At 35.0% G+C, this 22,305-nt stretch overlaps 1 protein-coding gene and 1 pseudogene across 9 annotated transcripts in view; both read right to left on the reverse strand.

Annotated features, from left to right (window-relative positions):
- EPHA6 (EPH receptor A6) overlaps positions 1–16,703 on the reverse strand; it is an 828,987-nt gene extending 812,284 nt beyond the window's left edge. For all 9 annotated transcript variants that reach the window (XM_027586196.2, XM_027586194.2, XM_027586193.2 and 6 more), the window contains exon 1: positions 15,422–16,703. In XM_027586196.2, coding sequence (XP_027441997.1) covers positions 15,422–15,800 — 379 coding nt within the window. In that variant the 5' untranslated portion in view covers positions 15,801–16,703. The remainder of the gene's footprint in view (positions 1–15,421) is intronic.
- Positions 16,704–16,887: 184 nt separating this feature from the next.
- The window catches only part of LOC113915887, a 65,181-nt pseudogene continuing 59,763 nt past the window's right edge, over positions 16,888–22,305 (reverse strand).

The following is a 22,305-nucleotide window of genomic DNA, read 5'->3' on the forward strand; positions in this document are numbered from 1 at the left end:
ATGTCAAATCCTCCATCAACTGGAGATACATTTTTATATGTGCATTAATGGGAGAGACAGCTGAATGTAAAACATGTTTTGAGTTTTTCAGAAAAATCTCCTCTTTAAGCACAAAGATGCTATCCATTTATTTTGAACTTAAATTAGAACTGATTTTCCTAATAACAACAGGCTCAAGCAGGTTATATTTGGAATACTTAATGTAATATGACCTGAAATACAGTCAAAAAGATAAAAATGTACACGCACTTTAAATTTATAGTTCTTTTCATTATAGCACTAAAATGAGATACTTGGAATTATGTGAACCATTGCACGCTAGTGAAAAAAAAGTTTATAGAGCAAATAGCGTAGTGTTTCAGGCTGTGTGTGTGTGTGTGTGTGTGTGTGTGTGTGTGTGTGTAGACAGAGTGGAAATAACTGCTAACAGGTTATAAGAGCTACAATAATAGCTATTTTTAAGCTTATTTATTTTAGAGAGAACAATGGGGGGAGGAGCAGAGGGAAAGAATCTTCATACAGACTCTCTGCTAAGTGCAGAGCCCCAAGGGAGGCTTGATCTCATGACCCATGAGATCATGACTTGAGCTGAAACCAAGAGTTAGATGCTCAACCAACTGAGCCACTCAGGCACCCCTTAAAACAGGATTTCAATCATCAAATCACCATGTGGAAAAGAACAAGGTGACAGGAAGCTGACATAATCTCTACTTCCCCATGAGATTAGAAGGATAGATCGCATACTGCTTGGATTGCCATATACTTAGTTTTAAGAAGAAATACACATTAATTGCCAAAATGCTTAAAAATTATCAATAGTTTCCAAGAACAGGAGAACAAGCAAATGACCACACCTCTCTTCCTTTGAGTACTTCTGAAGAACACAGACTCCTTCTAATCCAGCTATTTCTCGTAGGGTTTTATTGGAAAGGGAGCATCACACAGTGCTTAAGAGCACAGATTACTGACAGGAATTAAATGGCCTGGAGTAAAAGGAAATAACTGTATTTAATTGTATTCCTTTCTTTTCGTACCATGTGGACTCTTTTTCCCTCATAAATTTGACAAAACTGAAAGCAGTGTTGCCACCCCTCCATCAAATGTTTTTAAAAAGGGACATTTATAACTTTTAAGCAACACTATTCTTGATAAACAAATGACACTTATTAGCCTAAGAGAAAGTGATCTGCATGCCACAGTGTGCTCTCTTTTATAACCATTATACAGCTGGGCTGGGATAGCTTGCAATCTCCAAAACATAGCCAAAAATATAATCTGAGCCTGAAGCTTTGCTTATGAGATGATGCAGGGATCTATTTCCTGACCCTGGTAATCCCAACCAGTTTGTGTGAATCACTATTATTATTTCCTTTTTACATTTTCTCCAAATCTGGAAATGTTGCCATTCAAAATATACCCTTGCTAGAGAGTCATTTGTCAGTGATAATATGTGATCAAATTAATCTGGTTGCTAAATATCAGAGAGGATGTAAAGTCAGCTCTTGGCTGGATATCAGGCAGCAAGGAGAGAATAGGATTGGTGGCTGTCACTGCAAAATGTGTTTGAAAGCTCAGCATGATGAAGCTACAGGGGCATTAAGAAATGATTGTGTTTATCATCCAGGAAAAAGGGGATGAAGGCAAACAGAGCCCTGTTCCTTCATTATCCTAAGATATACCCCCATTTTCACTTTGGCTATAAACTATAGCCAAATCCCTAACTTCAGGGTTCATTTCCATGAGCAAAGAACAGGTGGCCAATCTATTGTATGCATTCATAAAAGTGAAAGTGAAGCTAGTGTGTTTAAAGCATATGAAACAAGATTCCATACTGTTAACGTTGCCACTTTCTCTTTTACTTCTCTAAAATCCATTTCTTACACATTTGATCTGTATTTCCAGATAAGAGAAATAGCACACATAGCAAACACAGGAAGTGTTGTTTCTTTTCTTTTTTAAATTCTTTGCCCTCTATGAATTTTCTGTGGGAATGCTGTCATGTTAGATGGATCCATGCTGCGTCCTCTGAAGGGATTAGAGACACGGTTTAGGACTGGATGAGAACAAAATTCCTGACCCAGCTGCTGTTCTTAACCACCTATAAGGATAGGGCAAAGCTCCTGAGGAACCTCATTTAGCTGAAGAGCTAAATCTTCTAACTTCGGGAATTTATTTTGGGGGGTGGTAGTGACCTAACTGTTCTTCTCTCCTCAGAGAATTTTTACTTCTATTTTCTATTCTCATTTTTCTGGAGTATAACAGATTTTGATAAAATTGTGCAGGTGAAGATGGGAGGATCTGTTAACATCTCAGTCATGCAAACAATTTCAGATAGAAGGGCAGTCACTATCATTTTTAAACTGTCCTCTTGACTACTCTAAACTGACTCCAGAATTTCCATCGGACTGTTTCTCTTATAAGCTTTCTTTTCTGGTTCTCCTACCATCTCTAGCATGTTCTCTTTAGTAGCGAAACAAGCTTTTCCACTCTCTCAGAGAAATTTGGGACTCTTGTTGATTCACATGTCCTCATTCAAGAAGTTTTTCCAAATAAAGGAAGTTATGTCTCTATGAAGATTCTCCTATTTGGGGGCATTTACTCTTATTCCAATTTTTCAGTTTTATAATAAGATTGAGAAAAAATCCTCATATATAAATGTTAGCCTGTCTTTATGCATTTCCCTAGAATTTAAATTCATGAAAGTAGGGGCACCTGGGTGGCTCAGTCGTCAAGCATCTGCCTTTGGCTCAGGTCATGATCCCAGGGTCCTGGGATCGAGCCCCGCATTGGGCTCCCTGCTCCGCGGGAAGCCTGCTTCTCCCTCTCCCACTCCCCCTGCTTGTGTTCCCTCTCTCGCTGTGTCTCTCTCTGTCAAATAAATAAATAAAATATTTTAAAAAATAATAAATAATAAATAAATTCATGAAAGTAGAGTTAATGGATCCAAGCGTATGACTATTTTTCAATATTCTGCTTAATTGCTTTCTAGAACATTTTATATCTTCAAAAGAAATGTTTGTTGTCATAGCATCCTCATATACTAACCTGAAGCCATAACATATCTAGAAAATACAGTTAAATAGGATGTGCAAAGATTCTCCACACATTAAAAAACTCAGAAAATTAACTGAGAAAAAGATCAATAGAGATAATTCCAAAAAAACTGTAAAATATTAACTGTTGAGAAATGAGAGCTGGGGAAGGAAACTTTCCTGCTTTTAACTAAAGATTTATCCTCAGCTCTTATTCAAATTCTTAGCCCCCTTTCAACTGTTTTCTAGGCTTTTCACCCAAGGAGAAGTTTTTCAGAGCTAGACAATATTAGAAGATTGTATATGTATGTGTGGATTCAAGATAAAGTCATACTTGCAGTAAAGCCACATGAACCGGCTTTTGTGCTGGCCTCGCTCTGTGCAATAAACATTCCTCCACTTGAGCCTACTTTTCTCTTGCCCTCTTTTCCAACTATGCATCTAACATTGATCAATGTGTGCATGAATCTTCAGAAGCAAATCTTAGAATGAAAGGGATGGCGAGTGGGGAAATTTGGTAGGTTAAAGTCAATCTTGATATCCAAACAGTAATAAATTTATTTAAAGACAACTTGAGGGAAATACTTGAGAGTTAACATGACATATGTAAACAGCATGTAAAGAACTTAGACATAACAAAAAATCATAATCATTCCAATTTAATAGCTAAAAGAGATCTATTAAAAATAGCCAATTCACATGGTATAGTCCCTACTTTTACACTGAAATAGAATTAAATAAATTTTAAAATTAAGTAAAATTTTTAAATTGGAAGTTGAGAGCAATTAAACTGAATAATCTTGGACTCGGGGAATTAATATATCAATGACAAATATAATAAAGAGGAAATTTGTGGGTTTTTTCCTTAGTTTTATAGGCACCATATAAGCTTTGTAAATTTTGGTGCCACATCAGGAATAGAACTTTCTACCAACCTAGTGGTGCATTTGGAGAATAGGATTCATGTTATAAGCATTACATGTGTGTAGTGCGGTATATATAAAGTCATAATCTTTTACAATTAAGATACTAAACCTCAAAAAATATCATCAATCTAGCAGAGTCTGGCAACAAGTCAGATTCCAACAGTCTAGGTTAATCATCTCTTGTGGGAGAAAATATTTCTGGCATAGAACTAAAATAATTTTTATGACATAGCAGTAACCATATTCTAGGTATCACATAATGATTAAAGGAGAAGAAATATATAAAAGCAATTATAATATGCCTTATAAAGATACTTATTTTCATAGGATAGAAATAATGCCTGAATCAGCATATTACAATAATAACAATAAACATAGATGCATGGAAAGATATAAGTAATCCACTAGGTTTATTGGCAGATCTCTATTTTTTTCAATTAATCAATTAAAATCCAGTTTGTAAAGAGATCTGTAATTATTTCAATTGCTTTTTTTTAAAGCACACCTTTATATTGGAGGGAGGATGAGAACCATAAAATGTTAGAGTTGAAAATAAGATTATTGTAATTTAGGAACTAAATTGATAGTTTTCAGAGCTTTTGACATTCTAAATGTACAAATCTAAATGTCAACAGCTAATCACGGGTAATCTGCTATTGATTTTTCTCTGTTTAAAAATACCAAGTTCTGGCAGCAATTTCTATCTCTATGTGTTTCTACAGGCACATTTTTCAAGTATAAAATACAAGATCGATCAAACAGCAATTTACCTAATTTCTCAAGACAGATATTAAGGAATACCAGCAATTTCCAAGTTATGAAACACTGCTAAAAACATTTAACAGAGTTAGGAAAGAGTATTATAATAAAATAGGAATTAACATAGTAGGAGATGGCAAGCATCTATAGAAAGATTTTAATCTTTAAATTAAATATGATGTAAACCATACAAGTATTGCCAATTCTACCTTCATCTAAAGGTAAAATATTCAGTAGACAAAATCACATACAGTCCATCAAAATTTAGATTTTGTGGGGTTTTTTTGGTAAAAGCAGCTACCATCATTAAATATACTTTTTAAAGAACGTGATAAAAATTTAAAGAAAAAGCCAAGTTGTACCACTTACTTGAAAGTTCTATGTTCAATGTAAGACACTACTTACTTGGATCTTTACTTTGCATTTATATGCAGAATAAATTTTAATCTTTAAGTGCAGAGTAACTATTCAACGTAACTTTAAAATTGAGGTCTCTGGAGGAACTATTCATTTTAATTCTCTTATTAGTTTCATATATTCATGATGATGAATCCTGATAAATGTGAGGCTCGTTTTCATTTTCCATGTATAACTCAAGCTTATTTGTTTGTAAAATTTTTTGTTATTTCCCTTCATTTTATCTTTGCAATAATATATTGCTGATGTTTAACTGTCAGATATATCTCTTCCATTTCCATAACACTGTCCTAAAGGTCAGGAGGCAGATCTTACTTATCTCATTTCTAGCAGTCACACAAAGTCATGGCCGATATATCGAATGAATATTTATTCTCAGTGTCTCCCTATATTAATTCATAGAATAGTACTTTTATCTTTTCATCTCTGTAAACAATAGTTCATAGATGTGAACTTATCTATGCAACTAATCCATAGTACTTTGATATATAAATTAACATTTTAATTATTCACTGACACAGAAATAGGCTAATTAGTTAAACCTTAGGCTCTCAGAGCTTCATGGAAATGGCTTGCCTTTGTATTTCCTGTGCCCAGCACAGTGAAAAAAATAGTAAGTATCAATACATTTCATTTAAAAATTAGATGAATGTACACTTATTGTTGAACTAGTTTGAGAATTCTAGAAAAAATATATAAACAAACCATATAGATTAAGAAACGAAGTGTTGGGTGCCTGGGTGGCTTAGTTGGTTAAGCGACTGCCTTCGGCTCAGGTCATGATCCTGGAGTCCCAGGATCGAGTCCCGCGTCGGGCTCCCTGCTCGGTGGAGAGCCTGCTTCTGCCTGCCTCTCTGCCTACTTGTGCTCTCTCTATCTCTGTCAAATAAATAAATAAAATCTTAAAAAAAAAAACGAAGTGTTTATACCTAAGTAATAAAAATAAAAGTGAACAAATAAGAAACCCAAAGGTAACTATGGCTATACTGCAATGAAAAAGCATTTGAGAACTTTATTATAGAAATAAGCTAACAATTTTAACTGATTTTAAGGCTTGGTTACATTTTTAGAAAAAAAGAAACTTCATTTAGCTTTAATAAGCATATTAAAACTTTAGAAATCTAACCTTTAAAACAAATTCTTAAGTTTTAATTCTGCTTTACTAGGTAATAGGGCTCTTGAAAAAAATGCATCCATTGATTTCTGATCATAAACTAGTGAATATTATAAAGATTCTTACACATTTTTATTGAACAAAGAACCAAACTGATATTTTTAATAACCTGGGTGAACTACAGTTTTTCTAACCTATAAAATGAAGTTATTATACCATAACAATGTAAGACAGTAAGTTATTGTACCTACCATAAGTACCTTTTTGCACTAATACAGTGTCATAAATATGACAATAAAATTGGAGTATGTTAATTTTTACTTATTTTGAGCTACATTAAGCAATATATTTTACAAACAATATGTACTTCTGAAATTTTGGGGTTTTTTTCCAGATAAAATTTGAGATCTCTTTCTGACTGCTCCCTCCCTCAACTGTGCACATAAAATAGTCAAGTTAAGAGTGAATGTTCTAGTATTCTAAAACTGTCCTATTACACTCTTGGTTTTTCGCTGAGATATACTAATTGGTAACAAGTGGACCAATGTATAGATTTTTATTTAATTTTGGAAACTGACAAAACTCTTTATGATTTTGGAAAATGTTAACTACTAGTTTGCTCAGCTATTTCCTGTCATACTTAATGGCTACTAATTATTTTCACTTGCATTCACAAAATAAACATAATCTAAGTATTCTTTAAATCCACAGGGAGTGTGGAAGGAAATTTGCAGTTTTGGGTATAAGTTTTAGCTAAGATTCTCATCAATGAACATTTCCATACTTGCAGAGATTAACGAATCTAAGTCAGAATTTTATGCAAGATATGTAAGAGAGACCCCTTTACCAAACAGGTTCAATTTTTAAATAGTACCATAATTTAGCTCTCTCTTCTATCTCTATTTTTCTTTCATTTTGGTATCTGTATAGCTGCTTAGCTACTGCATCATATTTAAAAGTAAATTTCAGTTATCTAAGCTATCAACTTTTTAGAATAACATATTGGTCTCTGCACATTTTAATTCTCTACACACTTAATTTCTATTATCTTTAGCAATATTAAAGTATCATCTATCAGCAACACAATTTCTGCCTTTTAAAGTCAAAATTAAAGTGATATTAAGATATAATTCAACTCAAATTTAGGGGCAATCATTTATTAGTTTTTGATAATTCCTATCTGGAATACATAAATGTATTTCTTAGTAAACAAAATATCTTTATTAACTTGCTTAAATATACCTATTAATAATCATCATAGGTAGGCAAATTTCGATATATTGATTTTTTTAGTTGTGGGCAAATGTTTTTCCTTATTCTAGATACTACACTTTATGTACTAAGAATGTGTTTCTCATTTCAATACTCATGTACCACAAAATATAAGTATCATAATACAGTATAGCCAACCTGAAAGAAAATATAATTATCCTGTTATTTTTAATTTAATATAATAAATAAGTTATGTATACATTTAAAAACATGCTTACTTTTTATCAGCTCCAGATATTCACAAAGATACCTAACATTATAAGAAAAAAATAACATTAATTATTTCCACCTCCTGAACATCCAGTTTTTAAGGAGTTGTTATCTCATATCTCCTATGATCAGAAAGTAAGTATGACTTTTACACCTAAAGTTATTAAATGAAATAGGAGGAAGAGCGATGACTTCTCATTTATGTCCAAGTACAGGTCATCAAACAGGCCAATGGCTAGAGGACTCAGCAGTATCCCAGGAGAGTAGCTGAATGTATTTTTCAGGAAATGGACTGAAAATACATACTTTAACATCAATTCTTACTACAAAGTTCAATTAAAAGGTATGCTTGCTGCTATTTCATACTGGAAACTTGCATCTTCAACATAAATTACAGTTTTTAATAATTAATCCACCTTAAATAAACATATCAAAATATGCCAGTCTAATATCCTTTGAACAAAAGCTCACTCCACAAGTCGGTCCATGTAAAGCCATCACATATGTGAAATATGTTTTGTATCATGAATATATTTTTAAGATGCACATTTACATTTTCTCTTAATATAATTAAATGTATACCCATCATAAAACATTGGAAGATTCTTGTGAAACAATTTTACAAGTAAAATGCCTAAAAGTTTGATAGTATTTCTTTTCTCTCTTCAGTCTCTCCCTCATAATCTCATTTACTGTAAAATTATTCATCTTATAAAAATCATCAATTAAAGATGACTCAAAGATACACAACATCAACAGAGCAGACTAAGTTTCTAAAGAACAGAGACTGTATGATAATCATCATTGTAGCCTCAGAACCTAGCATAATTCCTGAGATGCTTAATATGTGATTGTTGAGTGACTTAACTTTGAAATAAAATGTAATATTAGATATTACTTTGTAATAGTGGTACATAAATGTTCTACATTATGAGGTCTTATCATCAGTACTGCTATATACTATCACATGGCAAATGTGTTTTTAAAGTTTTTCTAATTGATTTAGTATCTAATTTTAAGGAAACAAATTTTTCTTGCCAGATCTGGAAAGAGACTGGAAACTCGTCATTGGATCATATCTTCTGGGAGGGAAACTTCTCCTTGAACTCTTATATATGGTAAGTACACTACCTATCAAATAGTAGGCCTTCAATAAATAGCTGTTTAAAGAGTGGATGTTTCCATTCAGTTTTAGAATATCTACCATTGAAAACTGAAGTTGTATATTCCATAAAAAGTCAAAATGTTTATAGAATGGAAATAACTAAAAAAATAGCATTTTTCAGAACATTCTAAGCACTAAAGTAAAATGTAAGATTTACTATTTTGAATGTATATTTAAGAATATTTGGAAATGTTTAAATGAGCCTCTCTAGAGTATGAATTTTCCAAATATACAGTAAGTATATATGACTGTTAAGTTGGACTTTTTATGCTTCTGTATATTTAATAATGGCACTCATATAATACTATTAAAAGACAACTCAAAGTAATGGATAATTAACTAGTCAGGGAAATCGTTTAAATGACATGAAATTTACTATTATTTAGTGGAAAGCCTGTTTCTTCCCTCATCCCTGCCCCCAAGAATATCATATAACCTAAAATATCATTTTCTGTGTCTCTTAGAAACTTTCTGAACATTGGTTTCCCTTCATTTTAACAAAATGCAAAGAAAAAAAGACTAATGGAAAATATCTGAAACACCCCTATTTTATATCTAGTATAACTTAGATTTTTTGTTTTCAATACCAATAATCTGATCCTAACAGAGATGAATAAACCTGGTACATAAGCCAAACTTCTAAATATTGCTCTTTTTAGCTGAAAACTAGATTCTGTTGGATTACTATACTGCTTTGTGAAGATGTCCCCACTCACCTGTGCCATTTTCCTCTCTGACAAAAAATAACTGCATATGGAAAGTTATGTCAGAAATGCGTTAACAAATGGCATTTGATCCAATATGAAGTACATTATGTACAACCACTTGAAATAGCAAAACTGTACTATTAAGATTGTATTTCAAATCACGGTTTGAGCTAAATACAGTAGAAAATGGGTACTTCACCCCATCCCTCATATCCCATGTCAATTATCAGTATTTATATATAGCAAGGTAATTTTTAAGGGGAGTAATGAAAAATCTGGGCCCCATGGGGGGAAAATTATATAAATGCTGAATATCTACATTTACTTATCTATAAAGATAAGATGGTCCCATGAATTCTACTTCCCAAATGTACCTCAAATCCACCTTTTTTTCTCCATCTCTGCTACCACCACTCTAGGCCAGGCCACCGTAACACCTCTCCTGAACAACTACAATAGACTCCTAATTCTACTCTTGCCATCGTCCAATTATTTCTTTGCTCACTAGCCATAATGCTCTTAAAATGAAAAGTTGTTAAAATCTCTTAACAGTTTCCCATTTAACCTAGAATAATATTAAAATACAACTCCTTACCAGGACTCCTTTTCTTCTCTGTGGGATCTAGTTCCTAACCATCTTTCAAACCTTATATTGTGCTACTCTCTTCCATGCTCAATAAGTTCCTGTCACACTGAACACGCATTTCTTCAAATGTGTCAAGCTCATTTCCCTTCAAGATCACCGCCCGGGCAATTCTCCATACCTAGAATGCAATTCTTTCCAGTTTATACGATTAGCTTTCTCCTCCCTAGAATTTGACTCAAATATCACCTCCCACTCTAATAAAATTACAAATTGATCAAAATGCTATAGACCCAGTATATCAAGTATGTTGCACACATTAAATATGCATTATTTTTTATTTAAAAAAGAACATGACAGATGAATAAACAATTTAATCCTTATGTATAAGTTTAGTTTGATTATAATTGACTGTACTTTGGGCAGTCAACCCATTTTGATTACTTAACTATATGTATTGATCTCCACCATATTTACACTCCCCAAAAAGTGTTGAGTCAAAGACAAGGAAGAAAATTCTATTACGGCTAGAGTCTGGTTGATGTACAGTATAAAATACAATCTATTCTTTCACCATTTTGAACAAAGGCAGTATGCAGTCAGAAGTACTCAGGTGTGTGAAGAAAGAGAGAGACTGGTTGAAACGTGGTGCCTACAATGTGGAAAAAATATTGGGAGAAGGAAATACAAGAAATCTATCATGACTTTTGTACTAGTTTATATTGGCAATGATGAGTGAAGAAACAAAAGGATTTCTACTCTAGCATTTTTCTTAACATTTAATTTTGTAACAGAAAAGTAATGCAAATTCATAAAGTTTGAAAATATAAAAAATTAAAAGATGTAAACATTAATTTTGTCTTATACCTTAGATATATATTTTTCTTCTTAAGAAAATCCAAATGAAACCACTTTATTCATGTTACTTCTGGTCTGAAGAAGAGATTCTTAAAGAACACTGTATAGTTTTTGCACATGAAAAGGTTTTTAGATATAGTTTTATATCAAACCCAGAGCAAGCAATACTTACATGAACAATATATATCAATGACATTTTATCTTTCTACTTGGAGTACTAATCATAATAACTAATTATACAATGACTTATTCTAATTTGTAAATATATGATAAAATTACATTGTAGGTTGTTTTTATACTTAATTAGGAAAGCATATGATTACAATCTCTTGCACCTTTACAACTATGAATAGTTTATCCCCCAAAATTTTATCTAGGTGAAAGTTCTTTTAGAAATATACTTTGTAAGGGCACCTGGGTGGCTCAGTTGGTTAAGCGACTGCCTTCCGCTCAGGTCATGATCCCGGAGTCCCGGGATCAAGTCCCACATCGGGCTCCCTGCTCGGCGGGGAGTCTGCTTCTCCCTCTGACCCTCTTCCCTCGCATGCTCTCTATCTCTCATTCTCTCTCAAATAAATAAATAAAAAATCTTAAAAAAAAAGAAATATACTTTGTAAATCATCCAGTTTCTCTCATTTAACAAAGTTTTTAATATTTTCAGTAAAGTTTACTCGAACTTTCTGAAAAATTTTCAATTCGTCCCTTTCTATATATATAAGAACAATATTTAGTTTTATAGTTCGTGAACAATACTTACAGAAGTTCAACTAAATTTAGACTATGAATTTTATTAAGCAGATATTTTTCTGCTCAGGTATGCTCACCTGTATTCACATACAACTCAGTAGATTTTACATTCAATTCATTCAAATTAATAAATTCAATGAAACTAACAAGTCAGAGTATTGTTTTGCTTGTTTACTTAATTTGTCCTGAGTTCCCTGGAAAAAAACCAAAAGATCAATTCACACAATGTTGGTAGTAAAATAAGTTCACTAGACTCTTGTATGCAAACTATATTTTGCTTGAATGATTTTAGTATCTGATTATTTTTGGAAACATGACCTGAGGAAATAAATCAACTCTTTTAGGCTATACAGTACTATTTGCTAAAGCAGAGTAATCTTTGAATAAATGGACCCCTGGTGGCTACTAACCACTGTAATTGATATACATGGTTACTTACATATGAAACAAAATAATGCTTTATATTCACCTAAATGTCCAGGACAGAAATAAAAGCTTATGTAGAGAGAAGGTAAAATCTGTTTTTTATAAATAAAAATTGGCAACACCTAATAAATATTGTGGTTTTAAATAGAGGAAAAATTAATGGAATAAGAGAAATTTGAACACAAATCATGTTTTCACTTACTTAATCAGATGAAGTGATCTAGGAAGCAACTCTACTTTCTGATCGATTCAAGGAGGTTTAGGTAATAGGAAGAGAGAGTCAAATTGATTTATTTTGTCATTATAGTGCAGAGCTTCAGAGCCAGTTAAAGGACAAGAGATGCTTCCTATACTCAACTTACTCTCAATACCTTGTTAGGCACCATGTTAAAAATGAGGTAGTTCACTTTTTTGTCATTATCATCGTTTTACCCTGCCTAAGTATGGAAAAATAGGAGAGGGAAAGAAGGTGAATCTACTCATTTCAAACATGATGGATTTTATATAATTTGGTAAAAACAGATAAATAACATTAAAAAATTTACTTTTTGAATATCCTTAATCAGAACACAAGTTTTATAAAAATGAAATTTTGCCCTCTAATAAATTTAAAAAATAAATTCCATTAACTCTTAAGACAAGTTACTAGGAAAACAAATGCTATCTCCTTAAAATTAAATAGTAAGCATATTACTAATATTTACTATCATGTGTATAACAAATCTAATTTATGTTTTACATTATTTTTATATTGTATATACACTGTAATGACCCATGTTTTCAATGTTTAAAAACTGGTAAGGTATGTTTTGATTCATTTATGAAACTACAAATTAAAAAATATCTCCAAAATGTTAATAATAATGTTCTGAAGTTTGACACTTTATTAATCACTAGTATGATGACTTCAGTATTCAAAAGTTATCTCAAAATAACATAGGGCATAATTTCTAATCATTATGAGTTTAGGCTGTATAACGCATTTTATAAGCAATCATCTGTGTCTGATAAAAATATCTGAGCATATTTTCTCTATAATCTTGTGTTGAAGAACTTCTTCTAAATTTTACCCAACTTAGCCTTTAGGTACTATATTAGTCAAGTGTGATCTTATGAATAGCCTGCGTTTCTTTTATAATAATGAAAATTCAGAGTTTTAGTAGTCTATCTTTAAGGATCCTACTTAATGGATGGGTAAGCTGAGTAATATTCATTCACAAACATTAAGCTAATTGATGAAAACACACACAGATTATATATATTTGGTAAATATTTTAGGTAAGTTGTCTTTAAAAACTATGGGAAAGTCATTACAATAAACAAAAAATATTGCAAAAGGATAACAAGTAACTCCTCTATGCCCTTAAATTTAATATGAATATGTGAAAGGTCACACTTTAACACTTGACACATTTTGGTAGGATGGCACTTTAGTTGTTCGGAGATTCTGATATGTGTTTTATTTATGTTAGTTTCCCCAGGGCCTAGAATGGTAACTGGTATATCATAGACACTTAATGAGAAACTAAATTTTGATTTAGGGAAATTATTGCATGGAAATAACTGTTAAAGATTTCTAGTAAACGACTCTTTTTAGTGTGGCTACTAAAGAGATGTATATTAACATACTAAATACTAAGACATAGTACAATATAAACGTCTCACTTTCTGATTATTAAAAATTGTTTTTCTCTCCCTGCAAAAAAATGTTCAAGTAAACAATTTTATGTTATTTTTTACAATCTTCTGTTTTCACAGAGATATATTAAGTAACTACCCCTTCAATATGTAATGCCAATAGCCCTTGAAAACAAATGAGGAATGTGTGTGTGGAGGTATATACCACCATAGGCAAGTATGGCATTATAGGTGGCATTTTCTAATATATTTTCAAAGGCATGACAGTTATGCATGATTTCCAAATTTACATATACATTTGTGATCGCAATCTGGCAGGTAAAAAAAAAAAAGAAAGAATTAGGAAAACATGTCAAAAGTACCAGCTGTATAAATAAGAACTGAATATTGACTCTGAGTATCTTTCCAAGTAAAATGAAATAGTCATATGTTTATGACAAAGAAGGGGCTGTGTTGTTTTACTTGCCTTCTCATTTAACCTTCTCATCCTCGCAAAGCAAGTGCGCACTTTCATGTCATCTGACCTCCATTTTTATATCTGCAAATTATTTTGAGGCCTTATATGTTAAATGGTAACTATACCTGAAGTTTTATATTTGAGGCCTTTAGAAAAGTGTGACATAACAGGTGACATATTGATGGTCACCACAGCGCCAATGAGAGGTACATGCTGGAAAACTTTTATGGTTGTTCGCAGCTTAGTTCAAGGGATTTAGATTATGCAGGTGATATTTTTATAGATCCTTAAATATTCATAGCAGAAATCCAGTAAGATATGTCTCATAAAGATTGCTGAATAGAAGGAAAGAAAATGTTCAAGAATTCCCAACGCTTTCCATTCGGTAAACCTGACTTTCACTTTTCACATACTATTCAGTTTCACTTTACCACTTTACCTACTGAAACAAAGTCTTCTTCCTAAGAAATCTGTCAGTGACTCGACTTTATGAATAGGATATTCACAACTTGGAAATTCACACTTAACGTTTGTCTCCCCGCGCCCCACCCCCACCATCTCCAGAAAGAAACCACACAAATCTGGGCAACTGGTCCAGGAATAATTTCGAACAAGTCTACATTCGGTCTGGATTGGGGTAAGGGGGCTGCGGCTGGGCGAGGGCAGCTTAGCTACCACACGCAAAAGGCCGGTATCTGGTCACAGAGTACAGCGGGAGCTATCTGCTTTCACGAAGGCAAGTGAGAACCTACATGTTACCGTGCTGTGAGCAACCGCCAAGAGCCCGAAGTCCATTAAAACCTGTGCCACGGAGCCTGACCTCCTGTGGAGACAGCGCTGCGGGGAGCGGCCCCACGGCCGCCAGCGGTGGGACCCAACTGCTGCTGATGCCCATGCATCCGTTTAAAGACATTCGGGAGCAAAAAGGACCACAACTCCTGAGGTCGCCAGTCCAGGCGCTCTGGTAAGGGGACATCCTCGACCTCTCGTGTGGTGAGCCCAGAGAAGCCTACCCCGGGACGAAGTTACCTGCAGGAGGCGACCAATGCACTGGTCCTCAGAGCACCCGCCTCCTCCCGCCTCCTCCCCCTTCGCCGCCCTGTCCCTTACCTTGGTTGTTGGAGACGTGACTGCAGTCGCCTGGCCAAGCTGTCAGCAAAGGCAAGAAGAAACCAAATTGCAAAAGAAATTCCCGGACTTCGCAGCCCCCCATGGCTCTCCCCGGCTCTCTTCTCCCACTTAAAGAGAAGTGATAGCAGCGGGGCCAGGTGTTCTGCGTAGGGTAGGGGTCCCGGTCCACGTCTTCTTCCTCCTCCTCTTCCTCCTCCACCCGGCCTGCAGGAGGTGTCCCGGGGCGCCCCCCGCGTGAGGCCCCGAGGGCAGGGCACGAAGGTCCAGGCTGCCCAGGTGCAGGCGCAGCTGCTTCGGAGGAGGACGCTGCCTGCGACGCCAGGGAGCTCCTGGCGGCTGTAAGCGAGCGGAATTGCATCCACCACCGTGTCCCGCTCGCGCGAGGACTATTCACTAGGGCCCGGGAGAGCGCGCGCGCAGGAGCGAGCTCGGGCTGTGGTTTGGGGGAGGGGAGCGAGGGGGCGGGGGAGGGCGCCTCACGGGGGAATAGGAGGAGGGACGACCAGGTGCGGCGGGCAGCTCAGGCGGCCCGAGCGCCTCTCCGGACTGAAGTGGGCACTTGCAGAGCCAAAAGGAGAGGCACAGCAGCCGTGAAGGCTCGGCGGGGCCGTGAGTGGCCCGAACGAGCTACATACGGGCTGCGCCCCCAGCCCCTCGCCTAGGTGGCGACGGCAGCGGCTTGCACAGAGGACACTTCCAACTCCGCCGCGTGCGCGATGCGCCTGGGCCTCGGCAGCCGCTTTTTGAGCATCTCTGAGGCCGGACTTAGTCCCCCAAACACTTTGCTTCCCATTTCCCGGCAGCAGCGCCCGAGCGCTTTAGGGCGAGTCAGCTCCTGACACCGCTTCCCCCTGACTTCATATTTCCGCCGCTGGAGGGGGTGAGTGCTGTGGGCAAGCGCTCCCGGTCGGGCGAGCCTGGCGGCGGCTGCCTGCCCCACCACTCCTCAGCTCTAATCGCCCAAACTTGCCCACTAGGGCGAGCGTCTCAACTTTGTGGCCGCCTCCGCTGCTTCGAGTCCTAGTAAACCCAAAAGAAAGAGCACGCAGCTGAGGAGAGTCACATCAGGCTGGAGACGGGCGGGTGCCCGGTGCCGGGGCTCACTGAGGTCTTCGCGTCGCCGCGCCGCGGTGACTTCGCGGTGGAGGTCACGAGCATTGTCGCAGTCGTGGGCGCTGGGATTCCGGGGGTCCGGAGCGCCCCTGGCGTGCCCCCGGCGTGGCTGCGTCGGACCGTGCGCTCCGAGCAGCCCAAGGGCTGAGCGGCGCGTGGCAACATCCACGGCTGCGCCGAGTGCGCGGCAAGCGGACTGCTCTCCCCACGCAAGCCGCCCCCTCGCGGCACCTACTCCCTCCCAGCGCTCGGGTCGGTGGGAAGCCGCAGACTCAATGACTACTTGGTGGGATCACGCGGCTCTCAGAGCAGGGCCGGGGCAACACGCAGTGCTAACAGAGAGAGGTCTCGCGTCCGTGGCCCTCACGCCCTCGCCCCGCGGCCGAGGCGGGCGCAGAGGGCAGGGCCGGGACCGCCAGCTCTCCTGAGCTCTGCCAAGCCTTGCGCTCGGCCCGCCTGGCAGCCGCGACTCGGATGCTGCCAGTTCGGCGCTAGAGGGGGTTAGTCGACAACAAAAATGCCTCCACTGCTTGCGGGTGGGGGCGACTCCTCACACAAGGAAGGAAAAAGGAAGGAGGAATGCTCTCAGACTAAACTTAATGGGTTTTTTTTAGGGCGGGGCCAAGCAACCCATCTCTCTAGTGTGGGGGTTCTGTAATAGTTTATTCGCTGTTTTTATTATTAGCATCATCATCATGTTCTTTCTGTCACAGTCGAGTGAGGTTGAAAAACCCACCTCAAAACTCAGAATATTTTGAGGAAATATTTATGGCAATGGAGAAAGCTGAACCGAGAAGAGAAGGAGCGGTATTATAAAGGGTAGAACGATATTTTCAAAGTGGGCAGAGGACAATGGGAGGGAAATGGCACAGTGGCAAGTGTTGGGGAAATAATAGATCAAGGAGCAAAGGGACAGCGTTCGACGCTTACAAAATTCTGCAAGAGAAAGGATCCTCCCATTCGATGTGTTTCCACGCTGCGATGTTTGTGTCCTATATGGTAGTTGAAGTTCAGTTATTGGCTTAAAATCAACTGGAAGCGGAGAAAGAAGGACAGCGAAAAGATGCCCCAAGTCTAATTCAGCTGCGTGGAGAAAAATGTGAAATGCAAGTGATTTTGAGAATGTAAGGAAGGTTTCTGATTGGTGACTGTACTTTCACTCTCCTTAGGAATTCAAGCACTACTTCTCTCTCTCTTTTTTTTTTTTAAGATTTTTATTTATTTATTTGACATAGAGAGACACAGCGAGAGAGGGAAACCAAGCAGGGGGAGTGGGAGAGGGAGAAGCAGGCTTCCCGCGGGACAGGGACCTCGATGTGGGGCTCCATCTCAGGACCCCGGGATCATGACCTGAGCCGAAGGAAGGCAGACACTTAATGACTGAGCCACCCAGGCACCCCAAAACACTGTTTCTTTTTAAAGGTGTCCAGGCCAATTTAAATGTATGCAAATCACTTCTGAAAAGATAACCAAGTATGGAGTTTATATGTTGGTACTTAAAGGAGTAAAATTTGATCTTACTACTGATTTTACCACTCTTACTGGTATTGACTGACCACATGGGTATTTGCAGACTCAGTTTATAATTTGCAAACTGTAAAATTAAAAGGCTGCATTATAATATAAGTTATGTCTAAATAAATGTTCTTAAAACTGTTAATGATTCATTATACTGATATTTTGTTCGAACAATCTTTTATTTACTGTCAAAGAATATATTTCCATGACCTTTTTAAAGTTAGATCCCAATTTTTAAACTGGATTTCTATCTTTACCCCTACCTACAATTCATCTACAATTCACAATTTTTGTTTGTTTAAATAAGTCATAGTGAAGCATGACATAATATTTTACTTACCTGGTTAGGTAATTGATAGTCATATTCTGGTTTTGGTTTTTAAGAAAAAAATTACAAGATTTTTATCAATATTAAAATTAAAATATGCTTTATATATTTAGATATTGTCAATTGCATGTCTAGAAGATCATTATCTTAAGTAAAAACTCATCTCAAAGAACATGAATGAAAATGTAATTATCATGACTTTTGACTATATTAAAATTTCAGAATAATAACCGTAACTATTTGACCATTGTGTTATTCATTATATGTACATATAAATATGCATATTTATATATACACATATACACACAATGTGTATATGGATATTCATTCTCAAATATTTGTTGAGCTCTTTTATGTACTCAGTTCTCCTCACTTAGAGAGGAGTTGATAGTATAAGTAAAAATAATTTTTTAAAAGCTAACTTTTTATTTAAAATATAGTTGTGGTTATCTTTTGTGAGGTAGAAGCAATTTCACTTAACAGAAATGTACTACCTTTTTGATTTTCTAGCAGTGTTGATATATTTGCTGAAATGTGACAGTTTCAAAATTATAAGGCACTCAGTGAACCAGATGCTATATTCATGTAGATTTATCTGTACTTGTCTGTTTGAATCATAGCCATATTCAGAAAAACATTCATGTCTCATTTTTCAGTACTATATTCAGAATTCTTTTGTATTCTCTCAGACTGCTGTTCTTCATGATATATGGTACATATACCTGGTCTGGATTCAGGTAAGAATGATTAAATTTTCATTAAATAAAGAATATATGAAGTAAAGGGGATTAAGAGGTACAAACTTCCAGTTATAAAATAAATAAATCACAGGAATGAAAAGTACAGCATAGAGAATATAGTCAATAGTATTGTAATAACTTTGTATGATGATGGATGGTAACTACACTCATCGTGGTGAGCATTTCATAATGTATATAAAATGTTGACTCACGCTGTTGTACACTTAAAATTAATATTGTATATCAACCAGAGTTCAATTAAAAAATATATATAATGCTAAAACTAGTCTAAGCTTTCATTTATAGTAGAAATAATAGTATTCACAAATACTATTTGCTTTATAAAATGAAAGAAAAGACTCAACCTGCAATTAATTCCTTTGAGAAAAAAAAAGAAGGATTATAATATTTAATACTCAGCATGTTTCAAGGCTTGAGGAAGTCTTAGGTATTTTATTCTGGTAGAAGAGTAAATTAATCCATTTATATCTTTAATTTGCATTTTCTAAGGTCAAGGTAGAAGCAACATAAATAAAAGGTGTTGATTCTCAGATATGTCAAAACATCAGGTCTTAAAATATTAATTTAGTACTTTGAATAGATGTAATTGTCTAAGTCTTTTTTGTTAATATAAAATTTAGAGACATGCTGCAAACTATTATTGCTGTCATGTCATCAACTTTAAAATATAAATTCACTAAAAACTTAAATTTTATGTTTTACTATGTGGCCACTAAAATAAAAAAAAAATCCACAAAGTCAAATATAGTTAATTTGAGGCCCTTTGCTTTAAGAAAATATGTAATCAGAAGGAAAACACACTTCAGAAATTTTTCTTTGATATTAGGAGGTAGTTAATATTTTTCTGCAAGACAACATACAAAACAGGGCTGGGTATTTTACTTTATTGTTAGAATATCCAGTCTTAAAAACTTCACAGAAAAAAAGAATCAACTTGAGGCTAGATAAACACGATGGTTTATTCTGCTGTGATATTGCATTTTATTTTTGTGTTATATGACACTTTATAATAAAAGAAAATATATGTACAAAAATATATACATCATATACATATTAAATATATATTAAAAATGTGTGTGTATTTGTAATTCAATGAAAACCTTCTCTCTAATAGTTTTCTAATTCAGTAACATTTACCAAGTGAGATTTCCATGTGTATCTGTGCTAAGCATTATGGGGAAGGTACAAAGATTACTTGGATTTAGTTCCTAACCATCAGAAGTTTATATTATATTGAAGTCACAGACATATGAATTTTTCTAATACAAAGCATTCTGTTATCCCATAGTGGAGTTTCAAATTATTATAGTTAAGTAAGAGGAAAGGAACCATACCCTCACCCTTTAAGACATGAATCTCTACCATTACTACTTTTGCTTAAACTTTTGGTAATGATTGGTTCATCCTCTGAAAGCTAACTCAAGAACTTTTAATACTGTCACATATAGTACTAAAGATTATGCTGAATGGCCAAATGAATCAACCAGATTAAACTTACTTGCCTTTTTTAATGAGGTTTACTTAATAGTCTGTGTGGCATCAAGTATTCACAAAAATTAATTTTCGCTAAATTGTGTAGAGATTCTTTTAAATTATATATTTAATTTATTTCAGTTTTATTAGTAACACTTTAATTCATCTTTCATGTCCAGTTGATTGAAAAACTTTGTTTTTATTGAATAATAATAAATAACATTAAAGAGCATATTCTAAATATCAAAAAGAGAACAACTAATTATAGAAGTAAAACTACCTTTAAAAAATCTTTATATGTTGAAATACACCTATTCCCATCATAACAAATAAAATAACAGTATCAGAGGAATACTGTTATTAATTTCTATTCAGGTATTCAAATTAGTCTATCAAAATAAATGTCCATTTTGTCTTGTATTATACATGCATTAAGACACTTCATGCCCTGCTGCAGGAAAAGACAAAGCTAGGTTTTGCAATACAAATTCTTGGGTATGTCAAACAGTTAATGTTAAATTTATTAATAATATTATCCATGTTAATAATCATTATCAGCTAAACATTTTAATTAACTTGATACAAATAACGCAAAACACGTTTTCTTACTACAAATTAGAGATAGATTAAAAGTGTCAGATGAAAAGAAGCGATTAATGCATCTCAAACTGGATTTTGTAAGTAAAGTTCTTTTTATAAAAATGTTTCTTATAATATTTCAGTTTAGTTGAAGGCAGATACTATGTTTGCACTTTTGAAATTCTGTATTTTTTGGTGTATATTAAACTTGATAAAAAAACAATAACAATTCTTGAATGACGTCTCATTATATCTCCAAGTGACCTATAACAACCCAATGAAAACTTAACATGCCTAATATTTACCTTTTATGTCAGATGTTCTGCATCATTTTAATCATAGTATGTTTCTTTACTATGGCTGTTAAAATGTTTACATGGAATATAAACATTTCTCAGTATCATCTTATAATTATTATATGGTTAAAAATTATATGTAACTCATACCAATCATTTGACAACGTATGGTTCTTCATATTTTTGCCTAAGTTTGATCACATACACAACCTTCCCAAGAGCCTCAAGAAATTTTTAGAGCAAAGAATGTTTCTTTCACATCTCCACAAATAAATAAATAAGTAAATAAAAATAACTGTGTTTAAATACTAATTATATTTTTTAGTCAAATTTTCCATCTTTATTAATCTTTTTATAAAATATAATTGAAATCTTACATATTTCAACTATAAAAAAGTACCTACTTGCCCTTTTTCTGTTTGTTAAAGATCATTAAATACTTGAGTCATTATAACTTTATAACTTATGTGTGAATAATATATATTACATGTGTGATGTGCCCATTCTGAGTTGTTATGAAAATGGACTTGTGCTACTCAGGAAATAAGCCCCAATATAAAGTCCATGTGAGACTCCTCTAGCATCCCACTGTTAAATTTTATTCACGGTCCGTAGTGTTAGAAGTATACTGATGTCCATAGTATTTGGAATTCGACTGTAATATCTTTGCTATTTTTTAAAAGTAAAAATAAAATTTTACATATTGGGGAAAAGCAAACATAAACACTAGGATGATTTTGATTATTATTAATATATACTCAAAGACTATTCTTGATTTATTTTTCCCTGATTTAT

Source organism: Zalophus californianus, chromosome 1 (assembly GCF_009762305.2).
Source record: "Zalophus californianus isolate mZalCal1 chromosome 1, mZalCal1.pri.v2, whole genome shotgun sequence".
NCBI classification, from domain to species: Eukaryota; Metazoa; Chordata; class Mammalia; order Carnivora; family Otariidae; genus Zalophus; species Zalophus californianus.